Below are 20,203 nucleotides of genomic sequence, written 5' to 3'. Positions count from 1 at the left end.
AAAAAGACTGAATACTCACAGGCTTGATTCACTTAAGAAGATGGCATTTGATAAAATGGTGAGGGTCCTTAATGGTGGGTGATTAAGACAGCAGAGGCTTCCAGCTGCCCACAAATATCCTATCTCCTGTATTAACAAGACCCTTATAATACATGGTTCAGGATTATGCCCAAACAAAACAAAATGAAACATTCCCTAGCTTACTGTGGCCAAGAATATGAGGACAATTCAAAGCTTGATTATCATATAAATGGTATAATGTCCATCTCACAAAGGTTTGCATGAGTATCAAATAAGATAACGCGTTCCTTTGAGGCTGGTGCTATGGAATCTCATATGAGCGCCGGTTTGAGTCCCAGCCGCTCCACTTCTGATCCAGCTCCCTACTAATGCACCTGGGAGGGCAGCAGAGGATGGCCCAAGTCCTTTGGCTCCTGTACCTACATCGGAAACCAGGAAGAAGCTCCTGGCTCCTCTCTTCAGCTAGGTCCAGGCCAGCTCTGGCTGTTGCAGCCATTTGGGGAGTGAAACAGTGATGCATGATGGATCTGTCTGTCTCTCTCTCTAACTATGCCTTTCAAACAAACAAAAAATAAAAAAGCATAAGACATCACATATAGCTTTCATGAAAGCATTTTCTCCATTAATACTTCCTGGATGTGCCACTCAAAACTCCACAGTGTCCTGGTTCTCTCTCATTGGATTGATGAATGAAAAGGAAACCAATTTAACACACTCTTATAAAGAACAGTAAAAGAATAGTATTCTAAAGAATGAATGCTTTGTCACTAAAGGTGTTAACACTTGAGCATTAACTTATGGATCTTTTATTGTTTTGAGGACAAAAAAGATCACTCTTATGTGGAAGAACAATACACTAAACAAAATAGAGTTCAAGCACACAACCATCAAACAACTACTACTAGGTCAATAGAGTGTTTTACAATTTTATTTTTGCAAAGAGAAAGAAGAAAAAATGCAAGCATTGACTCTAACTTTGCTCCACTTAACATAAAACTAAGTGAAAAAATATTTTCAAATTGCTATCAGAATCTGATGCAATGTGATTACTTAAAAATGTGGAGGGGCCAGCACTATGGCTCACTTGGTTAATCCTCTGCCTGTGGTGCTGGCATCCCATATGAGCACTGGGTTCTAGTCCCAGCTGCTCCTCTTCCAGTCCAGCTCTCTGCTGTGGTCCGGGAGGGCAGTGTAGGATGGCCCAAGTGCTTGGGCTCCTGCACCCACATGGGAGACCAGGAAGAAGCACCTGGCTCCTGGCTTCGGACTGGCGCAGCACTGGCCGTAGCAGCCATTGGGGAGTGAACCAATGGAAGGAAGGCCTTTCTCTCTGTTTCTCTCTCTCACTGTCTATAACTCTACCTGTCAAATAAATAAATAAATAAAAGAATGTGGAAAGCAGACAACATATATCCTTCCAATTATTTTCATCACTGTTTCTCCTCTTACACTTTAACTTTACTGAATCCTTTCCCTACCACGAACAAGTGCTTTCTTCCCATACTAACCCTTGCTTATTTTTTATATATCAGTTTAGATATCCTCCTTTCAGACCTTGCCTGAAACCTCATCCTTCTGGTTTACCCTGGTACCAGCTCCCAAACCACTTTGACTATAGCCCTCTCTGGGCACCTGGCCCAGTTACACCTCTGTCTACCACAAACCTGGAGAGCCACCAATAGCAAACTTTGTAAATTGTATCCTTTTCTGAAAAGCAGAAAGATTCAGGAGAACAGATTTATTTCCTTACACACTACGCTCACTCTCACACATGCATATGGTTCATTAGCTCACTCTTACAGACACAGCCACACACGTAAGCAATTGGTGTCACATTCCATAGACTGAGGTACACTTTCACACTCATTCAGAGTATAAAAATGCAATAATTGTATATAATTACCAAACCTCTGTCAAAACCTCTGAAGAGGCAGGATTTGAAGCCAACAACTCTAAATCAACGTCTTATGATTCCTCCAGCTTCCTTTAACATGAATGGAAATAACTACATTCTGCCTGTAAGCTGGAAACCAGAGATATGAAGGGTTTCATACCAATCCACTGTGAGAATCATCAAATATTTGCTAAAACAAAAGCCAACCGAACAACTCAGAGAGCACATTACTAAGAATACACACTCAAGCAAACCCAGAACCCAAAAATAGCCCTTGTATTTACCAGATGGTCTTCTCAGCTTACAACTTCTACCAGCAGCATAAAATTAAATTTAAGTACAGTCACATGACATATATTGATATTTCAGTCGATGAGAGACCACATATATAATTGTGGTCCCCTAAGATCATAATGTAGTCTAGGTGTGTAGAAGGCTATACCACTTGTTTTTTTAAGGACACTCTTATGTTAGCACGACAAAAACACCTAGCAATGTGTTTCTCAGGTCTCTGTCATTACATGGCCTGTGATTTTATATGAAAATAAAGATCCACATTTCTAAAAAGCAGGTGATTTTTCGTCAAACACAGTGCTTAATGTAATTGTTAAGATGTAGGCAACTTAAACATTCAATATTTAAACTGCCTTTTCCAAAGCTAAACTCCTAGACTTTCTTTTCCAATGGTGACTGTATCATAAATCAGCTAAAGAATGAATATTTCAAATATGAATTTCCTTAAATGTTAACCAGTCAATAGTTCAATTTCAGCAAAACTATTTTACTAGTAATGTTTGTTTTTGTAGCCTTTTAAGTGTTCTATTACATTTAACCCTTAAAATTTCAATTTTAAAATTAGTAGAGAATAATAAACAATTGTCTCTCTCACTGTCCACTCTGCCTGTCAAAAAAAAAAAAGAAAGAAAATAAACAATTGAGGTCATGTATTGCTTATGTGTTCCATTGTGAAGAAAACAGACTTAAAAACAATGTAATAAAACCTAGAAACCGTTCATTAATTTGTCTACAAGTTAAGATATCTATGAAAAGAAATCTTATTACAAGTGAATCAACTGTTTAACTCTGTCATTTAATCTTCAAATGTGACTTTGGTAACACAAGAGGGTACTCCAAAGTTCATGAAAGCATGAATTAAAATATGTTTATTTTGGTGCAGAAAAACACTTGAAATCCATGCAGAGAACATTATTTAGTATACATCTTCATTTCTACTCTTCCTTCAATGAAAAATATGTATCTCTATCTTTCATAGTTTTACCTCAGAAGTGATTATAAGGAATTACTGAGTGCTTTAAATATACAAATTTAGATTTTCAGGTTATTGAAATTACAAAAAAAAAGTCATCAGGAAAAGAAGAAGAGGGAGGAGGAGGAGGAGGGGAAGGAGGAGGGGGAGGAGGAGGGGGAGGAGGAGGAGAAGGAGAAGGAGGAGGAGCACTCCAATTTGAGATGCCAACATTGCAGGTGGCAGCTTAGCTGCTATGCCACAATGCTGTCCCCTGATTGTCTAATTTATAAATTAATCTGTAGCATGGGTATGAATGTATAGGAAAAAACATAGTGTATATGAGGTTCGGTATTATCCGTGGCTTCAGGAATCCACTAGACAGCTTGGAATGCATATCTGGTGAATACAAAGGCATTAATGCACATTTACTACATCATTCAGCAGGCATTAGTCAAAGTTATTTCCTTCTCTCTTCAAATTTTTTTTTTATTTCAAAAGGGGGAATGTGCATAGAGTCATGCCATGAAGAACAAGGGAAGAAAACCCACAGAAAAGGTGAAAATATCTGCAAACTATATGTCTATAGTGGATCAGAATATGGAACAGAGAGAGTTATTATAAATCAATTGTAGAAAAATTAAAACAGAGCACTTGAATAGACATTTCTCCAAAGTGGATAAATAAACACCCAATAATACACGAAAATATTTGACATATTAGTCACCAAGGAAATGCAAACCAAAGTCACTTAGAGACACGCTTTCACAACTACTAGGATGGCTATACTAAAAAAAAAAGGCAGACAAAACAACTGTTAGTGAGGATGTAGAGAGATGGGAACTCTTTTCCATTATTGGTGGAAATGTAAATACCGACACTTGGAAAGTAGGTTGGCACTTTCACAAAATGTGCAATACAGGGCTACCACACAATCTACCAATTTCGTTCTTAAGTATAACCTAAGAAAAATGAAAACATATGTTGATGGGGATGGCGCTGTGGTGCAGCAGATAAAGCCACAGCCTGCAGTGCCAGCATCCCATATGGGCACTGGTTCTAGGACCTGCCTGCTCCATTTCTGATCCAGCTCTCTGTGTTGGCCTGGGAAAGCAGATGGTCCAAGTCCTTGGGCCCCTGCACCCACGTGGGAGACCTGGAGGAAACTCCTGGCTCCTGACTTTGGATCAGTGCAGCTCTGGACATTGAGGTCAACTAACCAGCAGATGGAAGGCCTCCCTCTCTCTGCCTCTCTGTCTCTCTCTATGTATGTAACTCTGACTTTCAAATAAATAAATCGATCTTAAAAAAGAAAACATATGTTGACACAAGAATTTGATATGAATGTTCACAGCAGCATTACTCATAGTTATCTAAAATGTGGAAATAACCTAAATGTCCAGCAACTGATGAATGGATAAGCTGTGGTATATCTCTACAGTGGGAAAGTTACTTGGCAATTGAAAGACACTATTACAAACTCCAATGAATGAACTTCAAAAATCTACAGGCTAAGAGAAAAAAGCAGTTACTACAAACCACATGTTGCATGATTCAATTTACTTGAAGTGTCTAGAATAGGCAAATCTACAGAAACAGTAATAGATTAGGGAGTGCCTGGAGCTAAGGGTGGGAAGGATGGGGAGTGGCTGCCTTAAGAGTCTTCTATTTGGGGTGACAAAATTTTCTAAAATTACTTTATGGTGATGGTTGCAAAACTGCAAATATACTGAAACAGGAAGCTACAATTTAAATGTGGATTTTATGATGTGAAGATTTTGTCTCAGTGAAGCTGCTTAAAAAGAGGAAAAGTATGCAATAACACAACTATTTCTTGGTGCCACTGAAGACTGAATAGTAAGAGCATGCTCAGACTGTTTATCCCTTTAACAAATCGTTTCTGGACTTCAAACTAAAACTAAAGACATGAAAACAGTCATTGAAACAACTGAGTTCCAACAGAAGGCCACTGAAAAATGTGCATTTTTAGGAAAATGTGTCTACGAAACGAGATACCACAGAACACAGATCTGAGCAAAGTCTTCAGCAAGCAACAGACAAATGTCTTTCAACGCCACTACAGGTCCAGTTAAAGCTGACCTGTAAAAGCAGCACCGTTTCCAAGTGCATGAGCATCTTAAACTGATAGATCTTAAAGTCAGCCCTCGCATGATTAACAAGCATCTGAAAGCACTATCAGTAATCCGCAGAGAGGCTAAAGGAGTGAGGGCCAGTTCCGTGGCACGTGGGATCGCGGTCCTGATCTTTACCGCGCGGCTCCCTTTGGGAGACCCTTTCTGCTTTGGGGTGGTTCAGGGGCCGAGCACCACAGCACACGTGCCCAGCGCGCTAGCCTGGCCTCTCCTAAGTACTCAGCTGTCCTGCAGCACACAAGGGAGCAAGGAGGGTGTCCCCGACTCGAGGGAGTCACAGAACGCAGGTACTAGGCGCGTGGGAGCGGCAAAGCAAATCGTGGGAGCTAAACCCATCCCAGGCACATTCAAGTCAGAGGCGGTCTACGCTGCGGTTCCCCGTCTCGCGCGGGGACGCCACGCCGCGAACGTCCCCGGCGCTGGCCGCAGGTCCACCAACGTCCCCCGGGGCTCAGCGCTGGGGACGGCGGAGTCCACGCGCGCAGCCCCGCCCTCCCGCCGGCGGGCTCCTTACCTTCCTCCTGCACCATCCCCAGGAGGTTCGGGTCACCCATCTTCGCTAGCTCGTTCATGACGCTGAGGCCGGAGAGGCAGCTCCCAACCGGCCGCTGCGACAGGCGACGAGAAGGCGTGGCGCAGGTACTGAATCTGATTGCCGGCTGCCGGAACTGCGCGTCTGACACCCGGACCTTGAAGATGTCGGGACTCTCCCTGCAGGGCGAGGACTTGTCCTCCTCCACAGACTCCACGAATCCCGTGCTCTGCAGCCAGTTGGACTTCGTCTCCAGCTGGTACTTCCACTCGACCTTGCCCCCCTGCACCTGCCCCGCGCCCTTGGGCCTGCGCTTCGATTTCTTCTGCCGGTAGCGCTCCCTGCCCCTTTCCCAGTAGGCCTCCCAGTACCCGTCCCGGAGCTTGCCCTGCTTCTCCCCCTGGCTGCGCCGGCCCGGGCTCTTTCCACTACTGACCTCCCGTTGCGGGCCTTTCCCGAGCGCTCCTTCCCTCTCTCTCCGCCCCTCTGCCCGCCTCCAGTCCTCCTGGGCCGCCGGCGCCCCACCCTCGCGGACCGCCGTCTCCCCGCCCCTCGGCGACCCGGGCTCTACGCCCGCCGCCTCCTCTCCGCTGGGGCCGTCGGAGCTCGCCGACTCCGGTCCGCCGCCTCCGGAGCCACCCCGAGGCCCGCCTCCCGTCGCTCCTCCGGGGCGGCCCCCGCGGGACCCACCGCCTCCGGCTCCCCTGACCGGCCACCTCAGTTCTCAACAGGCTCCGCCACTCCCATTCCTCCAGGTCGACCCTGGGCCAGGACTCGGTGTTCACTGGGGCTTCCGCCCCCCTACCCTCTGAACCCTCCTCTTCCTCCTCCTCAGAAACCCGGCTGGCTGGGTCCTTTCCCATCGCTAGGCTCCAGCTCACCGCGAGTGCCCCTCGGAGAGAACCCCTCCCGCTTCGGGAGTTACTTTTTGTCGGGGGAGGAAAAAGTTCCCCGCCCTTAAAGCGCCCCCTCCCCCTTTGAGGCGGGCTCGTGGCCGCCGGGGTCTCCGAGGTTCCGACAACCCCTCCCCGCCCTCGGGCCCCTGGGCGCTACCGGCTTCCTTGACAAAGGACAAGCTCTCTTCTACAGGTGAGGAAAGGTCACACCTGTGCCCCGATTTCCAAGTCAGCCTCTGCCAGCTTTAAAGTTGGAGCGTGTTGGGCAAGTTCCCATCAGCTGCAGTTTCCAGGTCGTCCAGTGACAGCAGCACTCACCTCCTGGAGGATGGTGTGAGGAGCACGCTACAAAGGCTTGGCATATGGAGTGTTAATGCTTTCCTCCGCTCCTAAAGGAGCCCGTGCTGCTTTGGGTCTCCACAACTCCAACCTGGACAGGGTGCGCGGTCCGACTCCTGAAGTAGGTGAGGTAGCGGTCTGAGCCCACAGCCTTGAGAGTGCTGAGCAGGGAGTGGCTGAAGTGAGGTGCCCAGAGACCATCACCTTTCCTCATCGCCCTGCTCCTACTTGTTTCTTTTCTATTCTATTTACTTGGTATACTGAATCAGCTTTTATAGATGAGGAGACAGGTTTAGGGAGAAGTGTCTTCTGTATGGTCATGGTTAACTGAGGAACTGGAAATCACTTTTTTTGTTTCTATACCGTGATATCTCTAACTTAAATATCAGGAATATATCAATTCTGGCCAAGAGGTTGGAGACTATAAGCAGTTTCTTACTCGATGTAGTTTGGAATTGTTTTTTACAGGTGTAACTATATTTAAGTTAATGCACAATAGAGTCCATATAATTACTATAAGTGGATTCAAGGCTGGTTCCTCAATCCATCAAACAAAAATTATTTTTTTAAAAAAATTCTCATTTTTTTCAACCCTTCTTACACACAAAAGCAAATGTCTACCTAGCTACCTTAAAAGGAAGACATTACGTGTTGATTTTGTTCAAAATTCAATGGAATATTTTGACGCTGAGGGGCTTATATTTTATCTGCTTCTTCTACACTTTAACAAAGTGGAAAACCAGTTGTGTTCTTTGGATAGAAGTCTGTATCTTTTCCACCACTTTTTGCTTCTTGAGGAATATTTTCTGTGTTTGTATCATGAAGTAGTTCATGCTGCGTTCCGTTCATAATTTTAGGATCTGTCCATTTCCTTCATTGTTACTCCCTGCCTCTTTGCACAGAATCGTCAACCATACATATCCAGAATTGTGTTCTGAATAACGAAATCCTGTCGTTTCATTAAATTGAACAGAGTCAAATACTATTTTGGGGCCCCAAAGTCATTTTTTATTTTTAGCCTTCCAAACTATTTAGCCTTCATTTGAATTATTACAAGCACCTGATAGGACTTTCTTTTTTAAAGATTTGTTTTATTTATTTGAAAGACAGAGTTACAGAAAGAGGTAGAGACAGAGAGAGAGGTCTTCCATCTGCTGGTTCACGCCACAGATGGCTGCAATGGCCGGAACTGTGCCGATCCAGAGCCAGGAGCTTCTTCTGGGTCTCCCACGTGGGTGCAGGGGCCCTAGGACTTGGGCCGTCTTCTACTGCTTTCCCAGGCCACAACAGAGAGCTGGATCAGAAGTGGAGCAGCCAGGACTAGAACCGGTGCCCATGTGGGATGCCAGCACTTCAGGCCAGGATGTTAAGCCGCTGTGCCATGATGCAGGCCCCTGATAGCACTTTTTTGACTTACCTTTTGTCAAAGACAAAGACTTATCTTTGTGTCTTATACTAAGCATAGCATGCAAAAATACTTCAGTGATTACACACAGTCATAAAGATAAAAATGGCAATATTTTAGAAAATAAACTGTGGACTGCAGCTTCAAATACTTGCTTGCTGACTCTCTATGTAAAGATATGAATTTGTTATAGGAAAGACCATTTAGGGCTGTCACAATATAACATGTGGGGAAAAGTCTGAGCTGTATGGTAGTGAAATATATGCACTGAACAACATCTGCATGTGTTTTTTTTTTAATTATAGCAGCCTGATATAATCAGTATACTTAACTCACTGTGAAGAGCTTTAGTTTATGAGCTAAATTCTGGAAGCCAGAAAAGGCATCTTTCTAGTTAATACTTTCTCTCCTGGAATTTAAAAAATATGGCACCTCCTGTCTGTGGTCTGGATCAGTTTCCTTTCTCAGTTTCTCTACATATCATCAAAACTTTAACCACTAGGATAAGATTCTTTCTTTGTGACTACTTGTCATTTTCATTCATCTGTTTTACCTGTAAACTTGTCACTTATCCCAGATATTTTCAACATCACTGTAGCCCACGTTCTGAAACAGTATATGCTAATGTATGGGCTTTGTACTAGGAGTCAGAAAACCTGCATTCTATTCTTGTGTCTGTTGCCTAATAAGGTAGGCAGCACAATAACCATAGATAGGTAACTTGGCTTCTTTGACCCCAGATCCCTTCTCTGTGAATATTACATATCTGACTTGTTCCAGCCATCTCCTCAAGTTGTTGTAAAATTCAAATAAGCATGTGCATTGGGGACCAGCATCATGGCACAGTGAGTTAAGGCATCACCTGCAACCCTGGTATCCCATATGAACACTAATTCGAATTCTGGCTGCTCCACTTCCAATCTAACTCCCAGTTAATGTGCCTGAGAAAGCATCATAAGATGGTCTGAGAAATTGGGTCCCTGTCATCCATGTGGAAGACTCAGAGGGAGTTCCAGGCCCCAAGCTTCGGCCTGCCTTAGCCATGGCCATTGAAGCCATTTGTGGAAGGAATCAGCAGATGGAAGATCTCTCTCTGTCTGTCTGTCTCTCTCTGTAACTCTCAAATATATCTTTTAAATGCAATTTAAATTTATTTATTTGAAAGGCAGAGTTACAGAGAGGCAAAAGCAGAGGCAGAGAGAGAGAGAGGTCCTCCATCTGCTGCCAAGTGGCAGCAACAGCCAGAGCTGGGCCAATCCAAAGCCAGGAGCCAGGCACTTCTTCCGGGTCTCCTACTTGGGTGCAGGGGCCCAAACCTTTGGGCCATCCTCCCCTGCCCTCCCAAGCACATTTGCAGGGAGCTGGATCAGAAGTAGAGCAGCCCATATGAGATGCCAGCACTATAGACAGCAGCTTAACCCTCTGCAACACAGTTCTGACCCTGATAGACCATAGTTCATACCATAGCTCTCTCACATTTTAACTGTGTGATATTTTCTGAGTCTATGAACTTCTCTCAGTCTCGGTTTCCTTATATATATAATAGAGGATATAATTCCTACCTCGAGTTTTTGGTGGATTAAATGTAGTGACATGTTTTTATTTGTCCAAATATTAAACCACAGGATGCTGTTTTCATTGTATTTATTTTTTGTTGAAGCTTTCTATAGTTAAAGTGGTAGAGTTTTAGAGAAAATGGAGCTCTTTATTGTTAAGTGTATATTAATTCCTGTAATTTTTATGAAAGGATTTATTTTTATTAGGCTATAATACTTCTAGTAATTTATGGGGCAGACCCAAAGATTTCTGAACTTTAAAAGCAACTACCTGATGAATAAATATGTCTATACAGGGACTGGCATTGTGGCAGAGTGGGCTAAGCCAACTCCTGCAATTCTAGCATCCCATAAGAGCACCAGTTCAAGTCCTGACTGTTCCACTTCCCATCCAACTCCCTGCTAATGCACCTGGAAAATCAGTGGAAGATGGCCCAAATCCTTGGGGCCCTTCTACCAATGTGGGAAATCCAGATGAAGCTCCTGTCTCTTGGCTTTAGCCTGGTCCTGCCCTGGCCATTGCAGGCATTTGGGGAGTGAATCAGCAGATGCAAGATATCTCCCTCTCTCTCTCTGTCTCTCTCTCTGTCTCTCTCTCTAACCCTGTCTAGGTAGCATTGCCTTTCAAATAAATAAAGATTTTTTAAAAATCAACACAAATTTTGACTGAGCAATGGAAGTAGCTTTTAAGACCAAATGGACTCACACATTAGTTAACATTCTCCATGAAGCTATATTCAGGTGACTTTCAGTGCTGTAACAATGAAATAAAAGCTTCTAAGTAATGATAGGCTGCAATTGCAAGATAATTCAATGCTTGGGTTCAAATATGCAGTTGGACAATTCATATTTCCTTAAACCATAAAACTTTTCTAAAATTCCATGAAAGTCCTTGAAACTTGGGTTAAATAGAAAACCAACCTAATTGAAACAACATAGCTTTAAGTTAGTGCAAGTATAAAATGTAAGTCCACAAAAATTTGTCAGACCTTTTATAAAATATGTTTAAGAATATAGTCTATTTTCAAAGTGCCTAATTTCTATGTAATTTCAACCTGTAGTACAAAGAGTGAAATTATTGCCTCCATGGTTATATCTCTGGTTTAATCCTTCTAATTACATCTTCTTTTGGGAGTTCCACTCAGGGACTACATGGTTTTCACCAAAGATATAAAGCATCCAGACCACCTTTGACTCCCCTGTTTATAACTGAGCCAGATGTGGTTTGTAATCTGATATTTTAAGGAGGAGCTTGTTAATCACATCTTTTTTTAGTTCCCTTTCTCCCTTATGCTAGGTATTTGTAAGCAAGCACAACAAAAAAAAAAAAAAAGAAGAAGAAGAAGAAGAAAAGAAAAAGACATACACAGATTAGTCATGACCTTAATCATGGAATATTTACTTCTCTGACAAATAACAGTCAGAATCTCAGTGACTTATTATTGAGTAAAAGAAAATTCTGTGGTTTGAATATGGTTTGTTCTCCTAGAGGCTTGGTCCTCAGTGTGGTGATGCGGAGGTGGTGGAACCTTTCAAGATGGGGCCTAGTGGAAGGTGATTAGATCACTGGGGTGTTTCCTTCAGAAGGGATTCATGTAGTTATCTCAGCCCCCTTAAGAGGGAGTTATAAGAGAGCTTGACCTACTCTTCATTCTCTGGCTTTGATCCCGCTCATCCATGTTCTCACCATGATGCCATTACAATGAAGCCCTCACTAGAAGTTAAGCTAATGGAGCAACCCAGTCTTGATGTTCAGTCTCCAAACCTAGAAGCCAGGAGCCAGCAGCTTCTTCCAGGTCTCCCACGGGAGTGCAAGGGCTCAAAGACTTGAGCCACCTTCTACTGCTTCCCCAGGCCATAGCAGAGAGCTGGAATGGAAGTGGAACAGCTGGGACTCAAACCGGTGCCCATAAGGGATGCTGATACTGCAGGTGGCAGCTTTGCTTGCTACACCACTGTGCCATCGCCAAGAAAGAAAAGTCTTTCATCCTCTGGTTCACTCCCAAAATGGCTGCAATGCAGGAGCCAAGAGCTTCTTACCAGTCTCCCACATGGGTGCTGGGGCCCAAGCACTTGGATCATGGATCATCTTCCACTGCTTTCCCAGGCCATAGCAGAGAGCTGGATGGGAATTTGAACAGTTAGGTCTACACACCCATATGATATGTTGGCACCACAGGTGGTGGCTTTACCATATATACCACAGTGCTGGCCCGCATGCTGTGGTTCTAATGACTCCCTTCTCCAGCATCTCTCACACAGTCCAAGGAGGTTGTGGGCAGTAAACACAACTACATTGCATCTACTCTCTCCATCTCTTCCACTGTCTCAGCATCTCTTAGTAATGACAATCAGAGAAGCAAAAGACCAAGGAAAAGCAGAAGATCCATGTATAACAATTTAGATACAGAGAGCTCTTGTCAAGAGGGGTGAATATTATGTACATACAGTGACATGGGTAACAGACTAATTGCATAGGCAAAAGTAGAAAAAAAGTAAAGGATTGTGATATAGAGCAAGTGTAAGGTTTTCAGAGACAGCTCCTCTCCCAAGGTCAATCCTACTGAGCTGATGAATCATCAGAGTTCAAACTGGTACTCCAACTTTGGTATGATTTGTTACTATTTCCAGTGCCTATTTCACTTCTGCAAGTCTTGGTAGGATTTTAGTTGATGAGAAGTTTATAAGATGTAGCTGTCTTGGCCAGCGCTGTGGCTCACTAGGCTAATCCTCCACCTTGTGGTGCCAGCACACCGGGTTCTAGTCCCGGTTGGGGCACCGGATTCTGTCCTGGTTGCCTCTCTTCCAGGCCAGCTCTCTGCTGTGGCCAGGGAGTACAGTGGAGGATGGCCCAAGTCCTTGGGCCCTGCACCCCATGGGAGACCAGGATAAGTACCTGGCTCCTGCCATTGGATCAGCGCGGTGTGCCGACGGCAGCGCGCTGGCCCCGGCGGCCATTGGAGGGTGAACCAATGGCAAAGGAAGACCTTTCTCTCTGTCTCTCTCTCTCTCACTGTCCACTCTGCCTGTCAAAAAAAAAAAAAAAGTAGCTGTCTGGCTTCCGCCCTTAAGGCATACGGATCTGGCTGAAAAGCCCATGAGAGTATTTCAGGCATGGAAAGCCAAGACACTCTGGGGGAAAAAAAAAAGAAAAAAAAAACTAAATGAAAGATCTCCGCGAGTGAGATCCCAGTGGAAAGAACAGGTCATCAAAGAAGGATGTACCTTTCTCTGAAGGGAGGAGAGAACTTCCACTTTGACCATGGTTTTGTCAAAAATTATCATAGTCAGTGAACTCAGGGGGCTTCCATAGCCTTGGCAGCTCATGACAAGAGCCTAGGGTGATTACTGAGGCCATAAACAAGAGTGTCAATTTGTTAAGTCAACAACAGGAGTCACGGTGCACTTACTCCTCATGTAGGATCTCTGTCCTTAGTGTGCTGTACATTGAGATTTAATGCTATAACTAGTACTCAAACAGTATTTTTCACTTTATGTTTCTGTGTGGGAGCAAACTGTTGAAATCTTTACTTAATGTATGCTAAACTTATCTTCTGTATATAAAGATAAACGAAAATGAATCTTGATGTGAATGGAAGGGGAGAGGGAGTGGGAAAGGGGAGGGTTGCGGGTGGGAAGGACGTTATGGGGGGCAAGCCATTGTAATCCATAAGCTGTACTTTGGAAATTTATATTCATTAAATAAAAGTTTAAAAAAAAAGGAAAAGGGAGGGAAAAGAGGGAGAAATAGAGAGAGAAAAGCATAAGAAGTTGCTAAAACATTTAAAAAATAGGTATTTATGTAAAAGAGGTGGAACATATGATCCAAGTTTTTCTCATCATATGTCTTACATCTTCGAATTACTTTACATTGAATTCTAAAATAAAATTTTTGCTTTATAACAGTTTCAGCTTTATTAATGAAAATGTCAGGGATAGCAAGGAGAGTTCCTCTGATATCCCACAGCCAGTTTCCCCTCTTATTAACATATCTTAAACTAATTAAACAATGAATGAACCAAAATTGGTATGTTATCCTTAAGTAAAGTTTATACTTATTTGGAATTCCTTACTTTTCACCCAATATCTTATTGTGTTCTAATATCCCATCCAGGATACCATATTACCTGCAATTGTTTTGTACACTGTGACAGTTCCTCAGACTTTCTCTAGTTTTTAATGACTTCCGCCATTGTGAGGAATACTTTTCATGTATTTTGTGCAGTGTCATTCAATCGAGGTATGATTGATGGCTCTGTCATGGTTAGATTAGGGTGATTTATTTAAGCAGACTAGGGCGGTTTATTTAGAGTCATTACCCTCGACAGGAGAAATTACCATTGCTGTTGACTTTGATCACTGAGCTAAGGTAGTATTTTGTAGATTTCTTAACTGTACACTCTTTTAACCTCCTCTTCATTCTGTATTTTTGGAAGGAAGACACAAGACGTAGTGCACACTTAAGGAATTGGAGGTTTATGCTGCAACTCATCAAAGACAAAGTAACTACATAAATTATTTGGACTTTTTTTACATGGAAAATTTGCCTCTTATCCTCAGTTCATTTATGCAATCATTTATATCGTGTAAACTCATGGATATTTATTTTCCACTTAGGGCTACCTGGTACTCTTCTTTCTAGAAAAAAAGTAAACATTATGAAACTAAATAAATGGAGGTTTTAGTTTTTAACAGATTCAATAGAGTTCGTAGCTACAATTCTAAGAATATAATGGTATTCCCATTTTCCTTTCCTCCCTCCCTCCCCTTGTTTCCCTCCCACCATCTCTTCCATTTCCCCTCTCTCTCCCTTTCTTTTCTCTCTCTCTTTCCTTTTTTCTTTCTTTCCTTTCCTTCTTTCTATCTTTTTATAGTTTTTGATATAGCACATGTTAAAATTATATTACAGCAAAAAGGTTTCACTAGATAAGAAATTTAACAAGTAAAAAGGAAAACAACCATAGTTTAGTGGGAATTTAGCCAACAGCTATAAATACAAATTTTAATGGAAACATGAATATATCACCCTTATATAGTAAATTTAAAAGTAATCACATATCATTAAACTATAATAGTATGGCATTCTTTTTTTTTTTTTTTGACAGGCAGAGTTAAACAGAGAGACAGAGAGAAAGATCTTCCTTCTGTTGGTTCACCCACCAAATGGCCGCTGCGCCGATCCGAAGCCAGGAGCCAGGTGCTTCCTCCTGGTCTCCCATGTGGATGCAGAGCCCAAGCACTTGGGCCATCCTCCACTGCACTCCCGGGCCACAGCAGAGAGCTGGGCTGGAGAGTGGCAACTGGGACAGAATCCTTCGCCCCAACTGGGACTAGAACCCGGGGTGCCAGCTGGCCTTTCTTTTTCTTTCTTTCTTTCATTTTTTTTTTTTAAGACTTATGTATTTATTTGAAAGACAGAGTTACACAGAGAGAGGAGAGGCAGTGAGAGAGAGAGAAAGAGGTCTTCCATCCGATGGTTGACTCCCCAATTGGCTGCAACAGCTAGAAGTGCACCAATCTAAAGCCAGGAACCAGGAGCTTCTTTCAGGTCTCCCATGCCGGGGCAGGGGCTCAAGGACTTGGGCAATCTTCTACTGTTTTCCAGGCCATAGCAGAAAGCTGGATTGGAAGTGGAGCAGCCGGGACTCAAACCAGTGCCCATATGGGATGCCGGCGCTTCAGGCCAGGGCATTAACCACCTGAGCCACAGTGTTGGCCCCATATCTTTATTTTTTTTATCTGATTGTGGACATCTTGGTTTACTCTAAATTTGGGCTATTTTTTTTTTGATAGGCAGAGTTAGACAGAGACAGAGAGACAGAGAGAAAGGTCATCCTTTTCCGTTGGTTCACCCCAAAAATGGCTGCTGTGGCTGGCGTGCTGCACCGATCTGAAGCCAGGAGCCAGGTGCTTCCTCCTGGTCTCCCATGCAGGTGCAGGGATCAAGCACTTGGGCCATCCTCCACTGCACTCCCTGGCCACAGCAGAGAGCTGGCCTGGAAGAGGGGCAACCGGGACAGAATCCTTCGCCCCAACCGGGACTAGATCCCTGGGTGCTGGTGCCACAGACAGAGGATTAGCCTATTGAGCCGCGGCGCTGGCCAAAATTTGGGCTATTTAAACAGTGCTGCTATGAACATGGTGGTATAGATTTCACTTTGATACAACATTTTCATGTCTTTTGAGTATATATCCAGTAGTGGGATTGCTGGATCATATGGCAAGTCAATTTCTAGTTTTTTAAGAAATCCCCATACTGTTTTCATAATGGCTTACTAATTCCATTCCCATGAACAGTGTATAAATATTTCCCTTTCTCCACATTCTTTTCAGTATTTGTTACTCTCTGTCTTTTGGATTTTAGCCATTCTGAGATGGTGAAGTGATATCTCATTGTGGTTTTGATTTGCATTTTCCTGACGGCTAGTGATGTTGAGCATTTACTCATATATTTGTTGGCCATTTGTATTTCTTCTTTTGAGAACTGTCTATTGAGGTCCTTTGTTCATTTCTTACCTGGATTTGTTGGTTTTTATTGAGTTTTTTAAGTTACTGATATATTCTGGATAGTAATTCTTCGTTGGATAGGTAGCTTGCAAATATTTTTCCTATTCTGTTGCATATTTCTTCATGGTATTGATCATTTCCTTTGCTGTACAGAAGCTTGTGAGTTTGATAAAACTCCATTTGTTCCGTTTTGCATTTGTCACCTGCTCATCGGGAGTCTTGTCCAAGAAGTCATCCCCTACACCAATGTCGTGGAGTGTTTCCCCTACAGTTTCTTCCAGCAGCATCATAGTCTTAGGTCTTAAATTTAAGTCTTTGATCCATGTTGAGTTAATTTTTGTATACGGTGACAGGTAGTATCTACTTCCATTCTTCTATACATATGTGTGTATGTGTACAAACACCTGGTTTTCCCAGCACCATTTGTTGAAGAGATTATCCTTACTCCATTTTATGGTCTGAGCACTTTTGTCCAAATTCAGTTGGCTGCATGTATGTGGATTAATTTCTGGGCTCTGTGTTCTGTTCCATGGATCTATGTCAGTTTTTATGCTAGTACCATGCCATTTTAATTATTAGAGCTTGGTAGTAAGCTTTGAAGTCAGGTATTTTGATAACTCCAAGTTTGATTTTTCTTGCTCATGATCATCTTGGTTACTCTGGGTTGTTTGTGATTCCATATGAATTTTGGGTTGTTTTTTCTAATTCTGTAAAAATGTCATTAGTATTGTTGATGGGGATTGCATCGAATATATCTAGATTGCTTTAGGTAGTATAGACATTTTAATGATACTGATTCTAAATGGAAGTTTTTCTAATTTGTAATTAAATTATAATGCATTAATAAGTATCAGTACATAAAGACCTAAAAATCAAGTTTTTCCAGTAGTTAAATTCAAAAAAAATATTATGTTCACAAGCACACACACAAAAAACCTTTTCAAGTAACATAACGATACATAAGGAGATAAAAGCACTAACCAAGCAACTTTTTAAAATTATTTTTAAACCAATGAACTTTTAAGCATTGTACTTGGACATACATCTTTATTCTAAAGACAAGGAGATCTATAAACTGAACTTTACTCTGCTTGGTAGGAGTACATCTCTCAGTAGTAGGTATGTAGCAATTCTGAAAATAATTCCTGTGGATTGCCTGATTGAGTAAATGAGGAAAGACAGTGAATATGCCTGAAGCCAGGATTTTCACTTTTGGAGAAGGAAGATGAAACATTAAATATAGCAAGGTTAGAAATAAAAGAACTGGTAGAATTGGATTGGAATTCTCCAAGGTTTTCCAGTAAAAGAAAAAGTATTAAATGATCCAGGGACATTTTATGGTTCTACAAAGTAAAGAAATACTTATAGTAGAATAATGATAATAATAGTAATATTCAAAAGTACATTCAGGCTAGCCTGAAGGGACTCCTCATGTCCAACTCAGGAAGTAAAATATCAAAATAAATAATGCTACCAATGGATCACAAGCCATTGCCTATAAGAAGAAACCTTGTGCCTATACTACTAATAAACAAATGAATGAATAAATTGGGCAGAATAGAAAATTCACATTATTTTCTGAAGGATCTTTTATTTTTAAGAGATTTATTTATTTACTTGAAAGTCAGAGTTACACAGAGAGAGAAGGAGAGGCAGAGAGAGAGGTCTTTCTGCTTCCCAGGCCATAGTAGAGAGCTGGATTGGAAGTGGAGCAGCCAGGTCTTGAACCAGCATCCGTGTGGATGGCTTTTCCCGATACACGACAGTGCCAGCCCCTGAAGGATCTTGTAACAGTTTAATACTACTGCTTGTAATAGGTTAGAGTGCCTGTTTTGCTATATATTTGACAATGGTGAATACTATAATTTTGTTTTTGTCCTTTAGTGCATTGTTTGATTACTATTATAAACTGAACATTTTTTATCCAAATATACAGGATACTTCAAAAAGTTCACAGAAAAGTGGAATAGATAAGTAAGTTTATTTTGATGCATACATTTTTTAAATCTCTATACATAATTTTTTCATTGCACATTTTTCGTGAAAGTTTAAATATTATGTATGCATGTGTCTGTGTAATTTTTGTCATTGATAATTATGTTACTTCTGTGAAAGTATGTTTTGGTGGTGTTCTCAATTTCTATTGCAATATTAGGAATTTTTCCTTGTGGCCAGAGCCGTGGCGCACTAGGTTAATCCTCCAACTGCGGCACCGGCGTCCCATATAGGCGCCGGTTCTAGTCCCAGTTGTTCCTCTTTCAATCCAGCTCTCTGCTGTGGCCTGGGAAGGCAGTGGAGGATGGCCCAGGTGCTGGGGCCCCTGCACCTGCGTGGGAGACCAGGAAGAAGCTCCTGGCTCCTGGCTCCTGGCTTCTGGCTTCGGATTGGTACAGCTCCGGCCATTGTGGCCATTTGGGGAATGAACCAATGGAAGGAAGACCTTTCTCTCTGTCTCTCCCTCTCACTGTTTGTAATTTACCTGTCAAATAATTTTTAAAAAATCTTTTAAAAAGAATTTTTCCTCACTGTTTTGAATGATATATATTATATATATGTCCAGAGATATAGATCTAAAACTAAAGATGGAAGCAGAATAAAGAGATAAGGATAGAGGAACTAGACATGAAAGGAGGGAAGTGGGGGAGTGTGAGGTGATGGTACATACCCATATGATTTAGTATAGTACAGATATCAGATCATTTTAAGATTCCTGAGCAAAGAATTTTTTTTGGCTGATTTCCGTCACATTCCCTTCATGGCAACATGTTACTGTAGATTACAATGAATATGTATTCTCTTATCCTGAAGAACCTTATATATTCTATTTAGACAGAGACTCTTTCAAGTTCATACATACTTTATTATTTTAACTTTTCTTTCTTTTTTTTAAAGATTTATTTATTTATTTGAACTTCAGAGTTACAGAGAGGCAGAGGCAGAGAGAGAGGGAGGGAGAGAGGTCTTCCATCCACTGGTTCACTCCCCAAATGGCAAACCAGAGCTGGGCCAATCTTAAGCCAGGAGCCAGGAGCTTCTTTAGGGTCTCCTCATGGCTGCAGGGGCCCAAGGACTTGTGCCATCTTCTACTGCTTTCCCAGACTATAGCAGAGAGCTGGATTGAATAGGAGCAGGTGGGACACGAACTGGCCCCCATATGGGATGCCAGCACTGCAGGTGCTGGCCCTATTTTAACTTTTCTTTACTACTTGTAGTATAATCTATTTACATAATATTTGAAACATTTGTGACTTTTTCTACAGTATTTACTGCCCTCTGGTGTTTGCAAAGTAAGGATAATAATATATTTTGCTTCCACTTCATTTTCAGCTTATAGGATTTCTTGGCATAGATAAATTGCTTATATAAAATTGAACTGTTTTATATATTACATATTAATATTTAATATTATAATTTAATATTATATTAAATATTAAATATATGTTAAATATTTTCCAATCATTTCAGAAATAAAAAAATGAATTACAGCCCATCAGTTATTTTGGGAGAGTTCCACCATTGAAAAATCTTTTCAATTTCCATCCGGCAAATGAAGAATGAAAATTGCCTAGAAAACATACTTGCCAGGTGAGTCTTTTCCAAAGTCAGACAATGAAATATTCATAGTTATCCTGGGAAGTCCATTTCTTGAAAATG

General features: G+C 41.9%; 2 protein-coding genes across 47 annotated transcripts in view; one reads left to right on the top strand and one right to left on the bottom strand.

Annotated features, from left to right (window-relative positions):
- LOC149127797 (anoctamin-5-like) overlaps positions 1 to 6,709 on the bottom strand; it is an 85,647-nt gene extending 78,938 nt beyond the window's left edge. For 27 of the 34 annotated variants that reach the window (XR_016228987.1, XR_016228997.1, XR_016228989.1 and 24 more), the window contains exon 1: positions 6,283 to 6,709. Coding sequence is in view for 7 of the 34 variants with exons in the window: in XM_089325605.1 (XP_089181731.1) it covers positions 6,283 to 6,709 (427 nt within the window). In the remaining 27 variants the exon portion in view is untranslated. Of the gene's footprint in view, positions 1 to 1,924; positions 3,295 to 6,282 lie in introns of those variants that run through there. The other 7 variants (XM_089325614.1, XM_089325612.1, XM_089325616.1 and 4 more) reach the window with 4 other exon arrangements.
- The window catches only part of LOC149127796 (centromere protein U-like), a 133,193-nt gene that overhangs the window by 66,380 nt on the left and 46,610 nt on the right, over positions 1 to 20,203 (top strand). The window contains exons 1-2 of one of the 13 annotated variants that reach the window (XM_089325604.1): positions 6,799 to 6,935; positions 20,015 to 20,134. The exons of the other annotated variants lie outside the window; for them this stretch is intronic. The gene's annotated coding sequence lies outside the window, so the exon portion shown is untranslated. Of the gene's footprint in view, positions 1 to 6,798; positions 6,936 to 20,014; positions 20,135 to 20,203 lie in introns of those variants that run through there. 13 annotated transcript variants of the gene reach the window in all.

This window comes from Oryctolagus cuniculus, chromosome 2 (assembly GCF_051225735.1).
Source record: "Oryctolagus cuniculus isolate XC-2025 breed Fujian yellow rabbit chromosome 2, ASM5122573v1, whole genome shotgun sequence".
Taxonomy (NCBI): Eukaryota; Metazoa; Chordata; class Mammalia; order Lagomorpha; family Leporidae; genus Oryctolagus; species Oryctolagus cuniculus.
The sequence above is the reverse complement of the archived record's forward strand: the minus strand, read 5'-3'. Positions and strand labels throughout refer to the sequence as shown.